This window comes from Gavia stellata, chromosome 2 (genome assembly GCF_030936135.1).
Source record: "Gavia stellata isolate bGavSte3 chromosome 2, bGavSte3.hap2, whole genome shotgun sequence".
Taxonomy (NCBI): Eukaryota; Metazoa; Chordata; class Aves; order Gaviiformes; family Gaviidae; genus Gavia; species Gavia stellata.
Genome location: NC_082595.1, coordinates 56972799 through 56987388, shown reverse-complemented (window position 1 = coordinate 56987388; position 14590 = coordinate 56972799). Strand labels below are relative to the sequence as shown.

Sequence of the window (14590 nt, the reverse complement as noted above, 5' to 3'; positions counted from 1 at the left end):
CCAAACAGCTCCGAACAATAGCGTGTAGTTTCCAAGCTAGCTACCCTGTACAAGAGCAGCACAGCTGCATTAGTATGGTGCTCTACCAACACCAATAGCTTGCTGTTCAGCAGGATTAATTAGCCTGGGCAGAGCACTGCACTAACGTGATTATATTGCTTCTAGTACCTGAGCTAGCTCATTCATCGTTTTCTACTCTTTTCCTCTGAAATAAAAAGAGTTCAGTTTTTGCTATTTTCTTCATACTTTAATAATTCAATCACTTACTTTTTTTAAGAGAGAGGAATGAGACTTGAAAAAGATTCAAAGTCAGGTTTCCCTAATCGAAACAGTGCATCTCCTGCCTCCATAGCCTGTCCCCACTATTACCGTCCTCTTTGAATCACTTCTTTTGTTCATATCAAGCTGTCACCTTTTCCAAACTGCCTATGCACCTGCAAGTCATCCCTGGACATCAGAATTAATGATGTCCAGCTACAACCAACAGTGACAGGAGAAGAGACTGGAAGACTTTCAGCTTGAGTGGAACAGACCCATCACTGCCTTCCACTCTCCCTTTTTTACAGATGGGGAACAGATATCACAGGAGGTAATTGCTCAAAAGAGGAGCCACCTACCAAATCAATGAGTGCAAGAGCAAGAATACAAATTACAACTTCCTCATTCACAGTCTGGGGCTCCTATCAGGACATGGAAACAGAGACCAGCATGAGGGGTACCAGGTACCCAGACTCTGCCCAAAGTCATGGAGACACCAGAGCATCAGTGGAACGGCCCAAAGAACTCAAGTTCTGACAAAGTACAAGTATGCTGTTGTACTCGAAAGCAGCTGTGCCTCTTTGCTCAAGCCTTCCTGCAGCATCTGGCATGAGGAAGACGCTCAGAGCAGGCCACGTTCGGCCAGCCAGTAAACAATTCAGCAGCCGCAAGCAACTGACAGCAGTTTTACAACAGGAAGTACTGGGCAAACCCCACTGCCGGCAGTACTGCCAGACTCTCTTTCTTTTGAGTTTGCCTGTAACTCATCATCAGAAGAGAAACAGCAGAATATCGCAGCACCCGTTAGTATCTCTAGTCTTTAGCCCACATCCCTCACCCGTACGGGCACACCTGCACACAGGCAGGCCCTGTGGGGGTAGCACAGCGGGACAGTTACCACACACAGACCTTGAGAGCAGCCGTATCGTTCTGGCAGAGCGGAAGGCAGCGACAGCAACACAGTCGCCACTTCGCCGTGTTTCCACAAGTCTTTTACTTGCTCGATAAGCTTCTGGCAACTTATTTTTCTAGTTATTTGTCATATTATGCTGGGTTTGATACTAAATAAATTTAAAGAATCTTTATACTCCCACCTGTAAGTAAGTTTCACTTTTTTTTAAATACAAAAAAGCATGCCATAGAAAAAATGGTTAAAATTTCTATAAAAAAACCTCATTAAGAAATGCTATAAAGTCATGGCATTTTATTGTTTTGTGATCGTAAACCATATTAGTACCGGCTAGATTTCTAAACACTTATTTCAACTTGAAATTTAAAACAGTAAATGAACAAAACATCTCTAAGCTCTCTCCCCCCTCAGCTTTATATCTGCACAATGATGATACAGAGCTCTTCCAGGACAGAAACGCAGGGAAGAACAACCTCATTTCTTGGCATTCTTCTCCTTTAAAACAGCCTGCTTCCTTCTATTAGAAATATCCACAGGAATAGCTTCAAATTTTGAGTTCTATGTATACAACGTACATCATGCAATTCGGACTCAAATTCCAGGCTCAAAAGGGTATGAAAGCAGAAAGGTTCTTTACTTTTGCAGCTCCAGCATGCAGCCACCAGGCACAAGGGGAGGAGCTTTAAAGGATAATTCCAGTTTCTGTGCATGTACAGTGTACTACAAAAGTTCACGCTTTAAAAAGTTACAATTTAAAACTATTTCTAAAAAGACTGCAGGTTAGAATTCCAGCTTGACAGTGAAGTATCAACATAAAAAAGTGGGTAAGAGCTTGCAAAGACAGAGAGAAAAGCAACACAAAAGCCAACACATGAAACAACGTGAAGCAAGTTAACACAGAATAGGAAACACTGTTTTACAGTGAGGGAGAAGAAAGAAAAAAAAAGGAAGCATTCTTTAAAAAAGAAAAATCGAACCAGTCAAGGTACTGCAAAAATGCAAGAGTAATTAAGTAAACAACATGTTACAGTCACATACTGAATCAGGAGGAAAGGAAACTCCCATAAACAACACATAGTACTGAGGAATTGTACTGAGTTACGAAGGAAAAATAAAGATCTGGAAACTAAGTGCAGTCTCTCTGCCATCTCCTATGCCTACATGGCCAAAAATCTGGTTTGGGGAGTTACTGTGCTGTCAGTGGCTCCTGTGTAGAAGTGGTGAGAAAGAAGAGTGATGGAATGGAAAGGGAGGAAGAAAAATCGAAGAGATGCTGTGGTACGTATGTATGTACATATATACACAACCATACAAATATATGCACACATCCACAGGAGTATCCATATGTAATAAAAGATGACTTGGACTAGCTGGCACAGAGTGGGACCAGCAAAAGCAGTATACTTAAGTTTTATCTTCTTTCTCCTGGTTATGTACTTGTTGCAGTCCTCTATACTACAGGATCACGTACATCAAGGTCTGGAGCCTCATTACTTCTAAATACTTCCACATGGCAATTCAGGGTAACTGGGAAAAGAGTTTCCTGGTATTTCTAATTGTTCTGTATGCCTCAGAGAGGCTGTATGACTAAAACAGAAGAGAACACAGTCTCTGCACACCAAGATGTGGTCTGTAGCGTGCACTCCTGAGAGTTTCTCCCCTCAAAATACCTTTGCATTGGTATTTACTGCTTATGACTGCTGCACAGTTTGCTAAAATAGTTAAACTGATGCAAGGACTCCAGAGCACAGAACACAACTAGAGATTTGTGAGAGCTTATTATCTGGTGCTCCGTGTGATGTCAGGGCTCGCTTTTCAGACCGCTCTGTACAAACATGTAATAAAAATAAATCAGTCCAAATAAGGCTAACGATGCTTCACAAACACAGAAATACTCAGTAGTTACAGTCTCACTCCTGTCTCATTTCCATCACCACAGAACAGGAAACGTATGCTACTAATTAATTCATAAACCCTAATCTCTGCAGGCAGCTGAAACTGTCAGCTCGATAAACAAACCGGCCAGTAGTGACGGGAAGTTGAACTATATGATCAAGGAAATTCTTCTTCTGTCAGAGGATCCTGTCACGGTAGTCTTACCTATACACAGCCTGGAGAATTTCTGTAGGGAAGGACTTTAAAACGGTACCTGAACCAACCAAGCAGCACGAACAAACAAGACAGTTGAGGGAATTTGTCAAAACACATTACAGCTCAGATGCTTTACCGCCATAACCTACATCGACTGTATTTTGCCAAATACCCTCAACTCTTTAGACAGCCGGTATCACAGAGGAGTGAACAGCACGAATCCGAGTCAGATCGCGACATCTCTGAAGCGCTGCCCAACACCCGCACCTCGCACTCGGAAACGCACCCGCTCGGCCAGCGCAGGACAGCCCAGCGCAGCGGGGCACGGGGTAACTCCTCCTCTGCCACCAGTGCGGCACGGGGAGACCGCCGGCCCCCGCACCCCGGGGAGACACCCGCCGCGCACCCAGCGGCGGCCGAGCCCGGGATGCCCCACGGGGCGCGCAGGCGGACCCGCGTCGCGACAGGGCTGCCGGGCGTCGCTTTTCCCCCCCGGTGCCGCTGCCCCCAGCCCTCGCCCGGCTCCCCCAGAGGCGCGCCGCAGCCTGCTGCCGCTCGCCGGGCTTTGCTTCCTCCCCGGGTTTCGGTGCAACAGCTGGGGGAGGCCGGCAACGTCGGGCGGGAGGCGCAGCCGGCACGGAGCGCGCCCGGCGGCGGCAGCGGCGGGTGCGGAGGCAGCGCTCGCTCCGCGGCCGCGCAGGGGCGCGGGACGCACCGCGGGCTGCGAGGGTGCAAGCGCGGGCGACGAAGCCGACCTGCGCGGCGGCTGCCGAGCGAGGGCCGGCCGGAAAGACCCCCTCCCGCGGGGGGGGGGGGGGGTAGGAGGCAGGAGGGCTCAGAGCTCCCGCCTACCCCGCCGCCAGCGACCTGTTGCCCCGCGCGGGGGTGCCGAGGCGCGTCCCCAGGAGCGGGACCGGCCGCCGCCACTCACCTCTTTGATTTTGGCCCTCCTCTGCCGGACGGCGGGGTCGGCGGGCTCCTGCCCCACGGCGCCGACGGGCTGGCGGAAGAGGCGCTGGGGCAGCCCGGGGGCGCCCGCCTCCTTCCTGCCGCGGGCGTCCTGCAGAAGTTTCTCCTTGTCCTGGCGGATGTCCCTGCGGATCTCCTCGGGCAGTTTCTGCAGCGTCTCCTTGGCCTCCCGCAGAGCCCGCTCGTGGTCCGCGCGGATCCGCTCCAGGCTGCCCGCCCCGCCCGCGGCCGCCGCCGCCGCCGCCGGGCCGTCCCCGGGCTGCGGCGGGGCGCGGGGCTGCCCGCCGGGCGGCGGCGGCGGCGGCTGCAGGGCGGCCGAGTGGAAGAAGACGCCGCTGAGGAGCTTGGAGGAGTCGGGCAGGAAGAAGATGGCCCCGAAGCAGAGGGTGATGAAGGCGCTGAACACCAGCAGCAGCACGAACTTCTCCGTCAGCCGGAACGCGCCGGGGCCCGCCGCCTTCCTGCCCCCGCCGCCTGCGCCGCCGCCCGCGGGGCCGCCCAGCGCCCCCGGCCCCGCCGCGCTACCGAAGAGCGGCAGCAGGCTGGCGGCGGGCATGGCCCCCGCGCCGCCTCAGCAGCGGCGCAGCGCGCCCCGCCGCTGCCGCCGCGCAGGGACCGCACCGCACCGGACCGGACCGCACCGGACCGGACGGCTCGGCTCGGCTCGGCTCGGCTCGGCTCGGCCGCCCCCTCCCCGCCTCGGCGGCACAAAGTTTCCCCGGGCGGACGCGGCAACTTTTCCCTTCCCCGCCGGCAGCGCTCGGCGTCTGCGGGGCGGGCGCTGTCAGCTCCAGCGCATGCTGCCGGGCCGCCGCCGCCGCGGGTGCCGCTCCCCGCTCCGCCCGCGCGGAACTGCCGGGCAGTCGGGGGCGGGGCGGGGCGGGCCGGGGCCGCCGCCGGCCCAATGGCGGGGGGGGCGGGGCGCGGGCGGGGCGCGGGCGCCGCCGCTCCGCCGCCCTCCCGCGGTGCCGAGCCCCACGGGTCCCGGGGCTCAGCCCCGCGGAGGGCTCCCCAGGCGCTGCCTGCCCGCCGGGTGGGACGCGGCGGCCGGCCCGCCCGGCCGGGGCTGCGGGTGCGGCCGCTTCGTCCCCCCGGGGGGCGGCGGCGGCAGCCCGAGGCGGGCGCGCGGCGCCGGCACGTGCCGGCAGGCAGGCACGCGCGCACACGCGCACCCACGTGCGCACTTGTGCACACAGACGCATGCCCCCCCACGGACGTGCGTGCACACACAGGCACACATGCACGCTCAGCGAGACACGCGCAGACGCGCGTGTGCCCCCAGCGCCGTGCGCGCGGCGGCTTGCACGCTCGCGGACACACACGCACACGCGTGTGCGCACACTCGCGCGTGCGCGCAGCTAGGGGCAGTGCGAGGGGAGGCAGCAACAGCGCACCTCTCCAGGTGAGCAGGCCAGGCGGCAGCGCGGGCTGGGTATAAACCCCTACCCGCGGCTCCAGGAGGAGCCGTATTCTTTGCGAGAAAGCCAGTTTTTTAATGTCACGTTCTTTTTCTGCGGGTAAAAGGCACATCTGTTGCGAGGAGGTCGGGGGAATATGTCTATGTGAGTGTGAAAATTCGACTTTCCGTCTATGCTAGTGCAAATGCAAAAACAACATGTGTTGGCACAAAGGAATGTGGTATTTGATAGCTGACCAAATTGCTGCATCGAGCTCCCCAAGCTTTCCGTGCGAGGAAAAGTTTCAAAAAAAGAAAGAGGTAGAGATTGACTAGTTGTAACTATTTGTTACAGAGCAATGCGATAAACAGTGGGGATGCGAGAAGCAGGGAAACACAATAATGTGCTGGGTCACTTTAACTGGAAAAGGGAATCCAGCCAACACCCGGAGGTTTATCTCCAACTTTTTTGGGACATACTGGGAGCCTACCTAGACTTTCACAGTGGGTTCAGCACCGTGAACTTAAACGACTCCCCCAAAATGTGAACCACAGAGTCAGAAAGAAAACAGTGAGATACGTTGTTCCCAGAAGTTACGATGCTGAGGTTGGTTGGTTTGTGCATTTGCATGACTTTATTTTGCAAGGGGAAAAAAAGACAGTAGAGGGAAGTCTGTGCTTTAAACAAGGGCAGGGAGAAGGTGTTGCATAAGCTGTAAGGACGCGATTTTGAAAATGGGCTTGGCATGGGCCTAGTTCTGCTCCCAGTGGAATTAAGGGGAGTTTTACCATTGACTTAATAGGAATAAAATAAGGCTGCTGCCCAGTGCTTTTCTAAATCCCATTCTTTAGAAGTTAGAATATGTAATAGATTAATTAAAAACAGGTTTAGAGGAGACAGTTACATAGAAATGTTGGACCAAGTCCTGCATTTATACGTGAAATTGAAGGATCGGGGGGGGGGGGGCAATTTTGCATCCATCAAAATCAGTAATTTCCTTTAGTTTTTACTCTGGTTTTCTTTTAAATCCTATTTTTTCCTGAGTTGCATTTCCCCACATTTAACCGTGAAACTGTTCCTTAAACTAAACAATAAGCACTCTGATTTTGACACACATTTCCCAGAAATGTGTAACGTGGCCTGATAGCTGTGCCAAGATAAAACTGTTTAGAATTGAAGAATTCAGCCTGCTTGGAAAAGGAGATAAGAATCTATGCTGCTTTTTTTTTTTTTTTTTTTTTTAAAGCAACATTTAAGGTAGCAAATACGGAGTTTAGCTATTGAAAGCTGACTAATGAAAAAGCTTCCTAAATGGTGAAATACCACTCTCTGCTTCAGCGAGCATTTTCTGTTTCGATCGCTGTGTACGTGGCCACGTAATATTTTCCACAGATTGCCTTCAAAACTCATCACTGCTTATGTGATAATATTTGGGGGCAGAATTTATTGCTGGAAGAAGTGCCTTTCTTCCGTATTCTGATGTAATTCCTCAAGTTGCCATATTTCTATAGCACTTCACAAACAGATGCAAGAGTTGAAAATACCATCACACAGGGTTCGGCTCCTGTGTCTTGTCTTCCTGGTCTGAAGCCCTCTGAGCTCACAAGCCTCTTGCCTTCTTTTGGTGCCCTAACTAAGTGCGAGGAGTTAAATGTGAATCCACACCAGGCGTTTCACTGCCACCCTCATCACCATGTTTGGGACATCCTGCTCATTTCCTGAGTGTGCGGGAAGCAACAACCAGTATTTTCTATGAGAAGACAGAAGTTGTTAAATTCTTGAGCCTCTGTGATAAGATGAGCATTCCAAGGACAACAGTCATCCAGGCCCTAACATGGGACTCCTCTGAACCCTAAATTTTCTAGGCAGAGCTTCCCTGTTAACACCTAACGTTACAAACAGTTACCAGCAAAGTCATGTGGGAACTATTCAGTAGGACTACTGATGCATGTAAAGTTACTGGCATACAGAGCCGTTCACAAGATGAGGGCAATGGAGACGGAAAGAAAAAAAACCTGCCTCAACCCAACGTTACTATACAAGTCCCTTTTTTTCGTCAATAATTCACTTTAGGCACAATACAGCACTGTACAGGATATTCCAAAGAACTTGAAAATACAGGGGCTATCTCGGAAAGAAATACCTCCAATGCAAGTAGTAGAACCAACGGTTGTACGCGCTCAGTTTTGGCTGGCTGTGGCCAACAGGCAATGCAGCTGTAAAGTTAAACCACACTGGTAGGTGCTTAATTAGTGTCAAAAAATCCAAATAAAGCATGAACAAATGAAGCCTGGTGTTTGCAATAATCTCGTGACAGCAGTGGAAAGCCCACCCGCCTGCACCGGGGCTTGCACTGGAAGAGCCTCTTTTGATATAGCTTTGTCAGCATATCCACCTCATGGAAACATTGAGCTGCCTGACACTTTGGGGGTTTTTTTCGTTTTTTAACTAATCGAGCTGCATTACTTCCTGGATGACATCAGCTAAATGGGGAAAAAAACAAGTCTTCAGGCAGTTGTTTTGCTATGCTGGGTAAGGCTGGGTCCGATCCAGTTTGGCTGCGCCAACAAAACATGGGACTGCATCTCTCCCGTGGAGGGAAATGCCTCTTCTGCTGGTTCAGCTGCAGGATTAGGAATCATTTTCCGGCAATCATGCACAGGTCAGGCATTTATAGAAAGGTAGAACTGATGCATGAGAGGTGGTGAGAGGGAGATTTGCATAATCAAGGGACAAGACACTTTTCTATAATAAATGTTCTGAATGGGCAAATTTGCTGCATATTGACTGAAAGGCCTGGAAAAAATAACTCTACTGTTCCTTTTCCTGTTTTTTTTTAATCACCTATACCTAATTTGGCATGGTTCTAGCCTTGGATCTTACCTAGTGATAGGGAATTAGCCTGCATGGTCTAAAAGGCACATGTAGCAGATAAGGAGGGTATTAACAGTTGGCCCATTTTTAGGCACATTTAGCTGAAGCAGAAATACTGAGTGATACATCTTTTGGGATAGCGAGTTTGTAACATTACCACTCCCTTACAAGGGGTTCCCAGTGTTGCGTTCTGGTTAAGACTACTGTAAAAAATCACTTGACATAGACTTAGGGTTCCCAGGACTCTCAAGCTGGATTCATAACACTCAGCGTGCTGTTTGGAAGAAGGCTTCAGCCATTTGAGGACCAGATGTGCATGAAATGCTGTCTGTCTCTCCGATTTTGGTGCTTGGCTGCAGTTCTGAGCTCAGTATGTGAGGAAAGTGTGATTCACAGCCACAAAAACTTTTCTTGATCTTCAGTGCTTTGAGAATAAGGGACTGCCTCATGCTTTTCTTTAAGACCTCAGAAGAGAGAAGCATTGACCACTTATTTAGGAGCCCTGTGGTTAGAGCACTTGCTCAGGAAGTTGGAGATCTGTGTTCAAAACACATTTTGTAGTCTCAGGGGATTCAAATTATCCTCTTTTGCCTTGCAGTAATATCCTGGAGAGCGTGTACATTCCCCACCTTTCTTTTTTAAGTAGTGCTGCGGCTCAGAGAGGAGTGCAGGACTCTGAGGGCAAAGAGGAGAAAAGTTTTCCATAAGAAGTGTTGCTCAACAGCCCTGAAGTGAGAACACTCCACTCACAGAGAAGCCTACAGCCTAAGAGCTCGGGCACTAATCTGAGAGATGGGAGACACCAGTTTATTCCCTTCCCAATGAGATGGGTGTTGAAGACTGGTCTCCTGTTTGAGGATGAAAGACAGAAGAAAGAAAATTAAATTCTATGACAGCCTTTCTCAAACATTTCCTCTAATTAAACACATGAGATGAATGTGGCTAATATCCAAACTTTATGAATACTGTAGAAATGTACCAGGAGTATGAAGCTGTAAGTTTAGAATCATAGAATCGTTTAGGTTGGAAAATACCTTTGAGATCATCAAGTCCAACCGTTAACCTAACACTGCCAAGTTCACCACTAAACCATGTCCCAAAGCACCACATGTACACATCTTTTAAATACCTCCAGGGATGGTGACTCCACCACCTCCCTGGGCAGCCCGTTCTAGTGTCTGACAACCCTTTTGGTGAAGAAATTTTTCCTAATATCCAATCTAAACCTCCCCTGGCACAACTTGAGACCATTTTCTCTCATCCTATCGCTTGTTACTTGGGAGAAGAGACCAACACCACCTTGCTACAACCTCCTGTCAGGTAGTTGTAGAGAGAAATAAGGTCTCCCCTCAGCCTCCTCTTCTCCAGACTGAACAACCCCAGTTCCCTCAGCTGCTCCTCATAAGACTTGTGCTCCAGACCCCTCACCAGCTTTGTCGCCCTTCTCTGGACACACTCCAGCACCTCAAGGTCCTTCTTGTAGTGAGGGGCCCAAAACTGAACACAGTATTCGAGGTGCGGCCTCGCCAGCGCCGAGTACAGAGGCACGATCACCTCCCTGCTCCTGCTGGCCACACTGTTTCTGATACAGGCCAGGATGCCGTTGGCCTTCTTGGCCACCTGGGCACACTGCTGGCTCATATTCAGCCAGCTGTTGACCAACACCCCCAGGTCCTTTTCTTCAGGGCAGCTTTCCAGCCACTCATCCCCAAGTCTGTAGCGTTGCATGGGGTTGTTGTGACCCAAGTGCAGGACCCGTCACTTGGCCTTGTTGAACCTCATACAGTTGGCCTTGGCCCATGGATCCAGCCTGTCCAGATCCCTCTGCAGAGCCTTCCTACCCTTGAGCAGATCAACACTCCTGCCCAACTTGGTTTCGTCTGCAAACTTACTGAGGGTGAGCTTGTCCCCCTCGTCCAGTTCATTGATAAAGTATCTTTGGAATTATTCTTATTATCCTAACTCCTTCCATCCCCACCTGGGGGAGGGGATCATTCATTTCTCAAAATGAAGGCCCTGTAATGCACGCAGCTTTCAGTGCTTATTGGGAGAGTTCACTGAAAGTGTCCAGCTAAGCATCCAGCTAAGGGCAGAAAAGCTCTGCCCTTTCTTTCTTCCCCAAGATTTCAGAAGGCACAGAAGATGAACTGCAAGAAATGCAGCCTGAAGAAAATATTTGACTCTCGTTCCATAAAAACATGAAAGATTAAATGCATTTTCTTCAACATCGCAAGAAACCTGAGTCTAGAATTTGAACTCTGACCACTTGCAGCATTGTGTTCAGTACTAGCATGAAGCTATTGTACTCAACCCCAGATGGCATCTTTGAGAATGTCTCACTTAAGTTACTCCTTGCTTTTCATAGTTTTTTTATTGCTTCTGTTATAGACTCTTTGCAGTCCCTCAGAGCAAGCAAAAGCGGCCATGATGTTATGTGTGCAAGGGAGAGGCAGGAAAATAAAGGAAAGAAAAAGAGCTACAAACTTTTGTCCCTCTTTCCAGAACAGTTTATCAATGCTCACATCCTTGAAGAGAATTTTAGCTACTGAGCTAAGAAATGGAATTTAAGTTTTTGTGGTATTTCACCATTTAAGATTCAGATTGGCCTCTCATATTATTATTCTCATAGCAATTAGGATGAAGTTGTTTTGAGAGATCCCATGAATTTCCATCTGGATCTTAGATCCTTAAGAGATTATTAAAAGTCATGACAAGCACCTCTGTTCTCTTACATTGTCCCTTGGAATTGAAGAGACTGCTGTTAAATAGAGGTTTATATGTTCTTTTACTTCCAGTCTCCCATTTCTGTACCCACAATCCCCAGCAAAGGCAGAAGGCCACCAGATATGGCATATATTTAAGGGACAAAGCTCAGTGGATTGTGAGTGACTGGAAACAATTTACTACTGTGCTTTCCTTTAGTCTTAATAATCTCCAACAGCACTAAAATATCTTATGCCAGCACTATGTAGCAACTGTTTTCTTCCAGCAGCGCTTTCTTTGTTGTCATCAAGTTTGTATATTGCATTTACAGGTATGAATTTAGAGTTTATTCTGACAAGATTAAATCAAGATGAGGAGGCAAAAAATTGGTGAGATGATCCTTGGAAAACAGACTTACTTTCCTTTCCAAGGGGGCATCATTCTCCTGACCCAGAGGGGAGAAGTATGGGCACAGAACAAGACATGGCCATTGGAGCTGAGTTTTGCACCCTTTCAACTGCTGTATTTAGCAGCCAAATGATGGGAATAACTGGACATCTTGGTTGCAAACCAGTGCTGGCTCTTTTAGTATATAACCCCAGGGAAAAGTGGTTAGAGTGGAGATTACTAACCCGATAACCGTGCTAAGGAATAAAAGTATACTATAATAGATGACTGAAAGTATCAACAAGAGATCTTAAAACCGAAGGACAGTGTGAAGTATTTATTTATTTATATTAGGAGTGCTTGATTTGTACAAGATTTTAATTCCATATTTAATGGCTCCTTGGCTATTTCATAAAAAACAGAGCTGAAAATGTTCCCGACCTTTTATCACCCCAGCCATGTGTGATGCCACGTGGACTGTGTAAATTGCCCTCATGTAATACTCAAAGTGGTGTCCTCATGCCTCTCTCTTCCCAATGGTTGTTTCCCTAACTAGATGAGTTAATTCTGCTCAACAGCACCTTTTAATAGAACAAGTACAGACGTGGCTTACTGACTGTACCCTGGTTGACTGAGGCATTACTCTAACTTTACTTTATTTTTGAGTCTATTTTAAAGCCGTTTTCTCTTTCTGTAGATCTTACATGGCTTTGGGGTTATAAGCAGCAGAGGTTATGTATTTAGTTATTTTCTTAGTTATTCTTTCCTATGGAAAATATTCTGCTGTTTACTGGCTCTGTTATCTGGAAAAAAGTGATGCACCTTTTTCCAGGGGTTCTAATTACGACCACTACACATTTCCTCTTCACAGACTTTTGTTCAAAATTCCTACGGCCAGTTACATCAATCCTTGATGCATTCTCTTATCCCAAGCCACAGAAGCGTTTTGGTGATGGAGAGTTAATGTTTTTAATTTTCCTGTCTGTGCCATGTGTGTTCTGACTCGCCTTGACACGCAGTGATACTGTGTCAGATGTGTCCAGCTACCACCTGACAGGCTGTGTGATCTTTTTTTTCAGTAAAATCACTCCCAGAGTAGTGACTCTCAGCTGCATACTGCCAACTGGTGTGTGCGTGCACAGCGCACACATGTCTGCTCAGATCTTACACAGTTGTGAATTATTTGTCTTCTCTAAATGAAATCCAGGAGTTTCAGCCTCAGTTCAATCTGATCTTTTATCCTACTGAAACTCCCTTGTTTGATTTACTGCTTGGGCTAAATGATGCAGAAAAAATCAGAGCCAATCTGACCTTTGCTCTTGCTGTTTGGCTAAACCAGGATCTTATTGAAAACCTAGATAAGAAAAATGGCTTTGCCATTTTTTATCTGTATGATAGTGAGCCTTAGTTTCCGCAGCTGTAAAATAAGAGCTAACCTATTTCACAGCGAGACCAAATGTATGGAGTTTGTTTTGATATCCTTAGATGAAATGTTGTTTTGGGGTGCAAAGTTTTGATTTGTTGCCCTTACAAATTAAATTCTTCCTAGTTTTCAATGCTCAGCTACTAATCCAAAGACTTGCAGTACACCACTGCAATCTATCCTAGACCAGTTCTGGTTCATTTCACTTTTTTGGCTGTCTTCCTGAAACACGGGTCTCCTTTCTCCTCCACATATGTCCAAGTGTCCCTGAGCCTTCTATTTTATTGACAGCTGTATTGCTTCAATGTTGTCTGATGCTCTGGTCCATTGCTGCAACCCTGAGCTTGCAGTGTGTAATGGTTTTCTGAATTCAAGGCATCTCTTGACTGCTTTATGTCCCCCAAAAGCACCAGGCAGTATGGGATCCCAGACTCAAGAATGACAAGAGTGAATTAGCAGCAAGTAGCTTTCGGACAGGCAGATTTCTATTTAAAATGAGATTCAGGAAAATATCCAAGGTTGAAAAGAGAAAGTAATTACTGAGTCAGAAGCAAGTGTTTCTTAGGGGAACCCTCCTGACTCAAAGAAGATGCTGAAGACTGAAGAATGTATTTTTCAGTTTCGGACTGGTATCTGTGGCATGAAGGTCTTCATGCACGTGGAGTATTGTCTTGAGAAAAGGGTAAATATTTATATATAAATCAAATCTACAAAGTGGGGTAAAAGTGGGAGAAGGTCCTCTAAGCTTTTCATAGTTTCCTGCCTTTTTGTATGTTTCTCTAGTTCTCTTTTATACACTCTGCTCCTTTAATGTCCCTGCCAGCAGGGTTGGAACCTGCCGTTGCCTTGAATACACCTACAGGGCAGTTGCAGACAAGGAAAGTGAATAGTTAGTTTTTGTAACAGTGATTGAACATTGATATATTTAGATAATATATCTACTGTAAGACGTAATATCTGGTATTTTCGCAAGTTAACCAGTAACTGACTACATTTGAAAAATATTCATGGTCTGTTCCTTATTTTTGCCTCGTCATTGGCATCAGCTATTTTGCTCCAATGACAATAATTTGGCGTGTCTTTCCCCTTATGTATTTGAATCGACAGATGAGAGACGGCAAAATAAGTTAATTGTTAACCTATGTACATGAACACAGAGGACAAATTCCAAACAGAGAGGAATGAGGCATCTGGGTAAGGTTGTCATGCTCCTAGAATCACCCATTAAATACAGGTTTACCTTGTTCCACCTTTTTCCCCCAAACGTTAACACAGAGGCAGTATCTTTTCATGGCCATATACCTTATTGTTTGATCTATATTAGGAAGACATTGATTTGGAAACTGCTCTGAAAAGATCTTTAAAATTGGGATATCTTTTTTTCTTTCTCAGTAAGGAGTGTTTCCTGATAGACAACAAAGTTTACCACATAGCATTTAAGCAGCTGCAAGTAATTTATTCTTCTCTCTAGTTGGAGTGGAAGAGAGAATAAATCCATCCTACCTAGCAGGCAGGGAAAAGTCATGTTTCTCTAATGGTTTAGGCTGGCATGAGCTACAACATGTCTTCTCTGAGAGC

The 14590-nt window shown here is 47.6% G+C and overlaps 1 protein-coding gene across 1 annotated transcript in view; it reads right to left on the bottom strand.

Annotated features, from left to right (window-relative positions):
* MAN1A1 (mannosidase alpha class 1A member 1) overlaps positions 1–4784 on the bottom strand; it is a 151808-nt gene extending 147024 nt beyond the window's left edge. Inside the window, exon 1 of the mRNA XM_059828836.1 lies at positions 4191–4784. Coding sequence (XP_059684819.1) covers positions 4191–4784 — 594 coding nt within the window. The remainder of the gene's footprint in view (positions 1–4190) is intronic.
* Positions 4785–14590: the final 9806 nt, after the last annotated feature.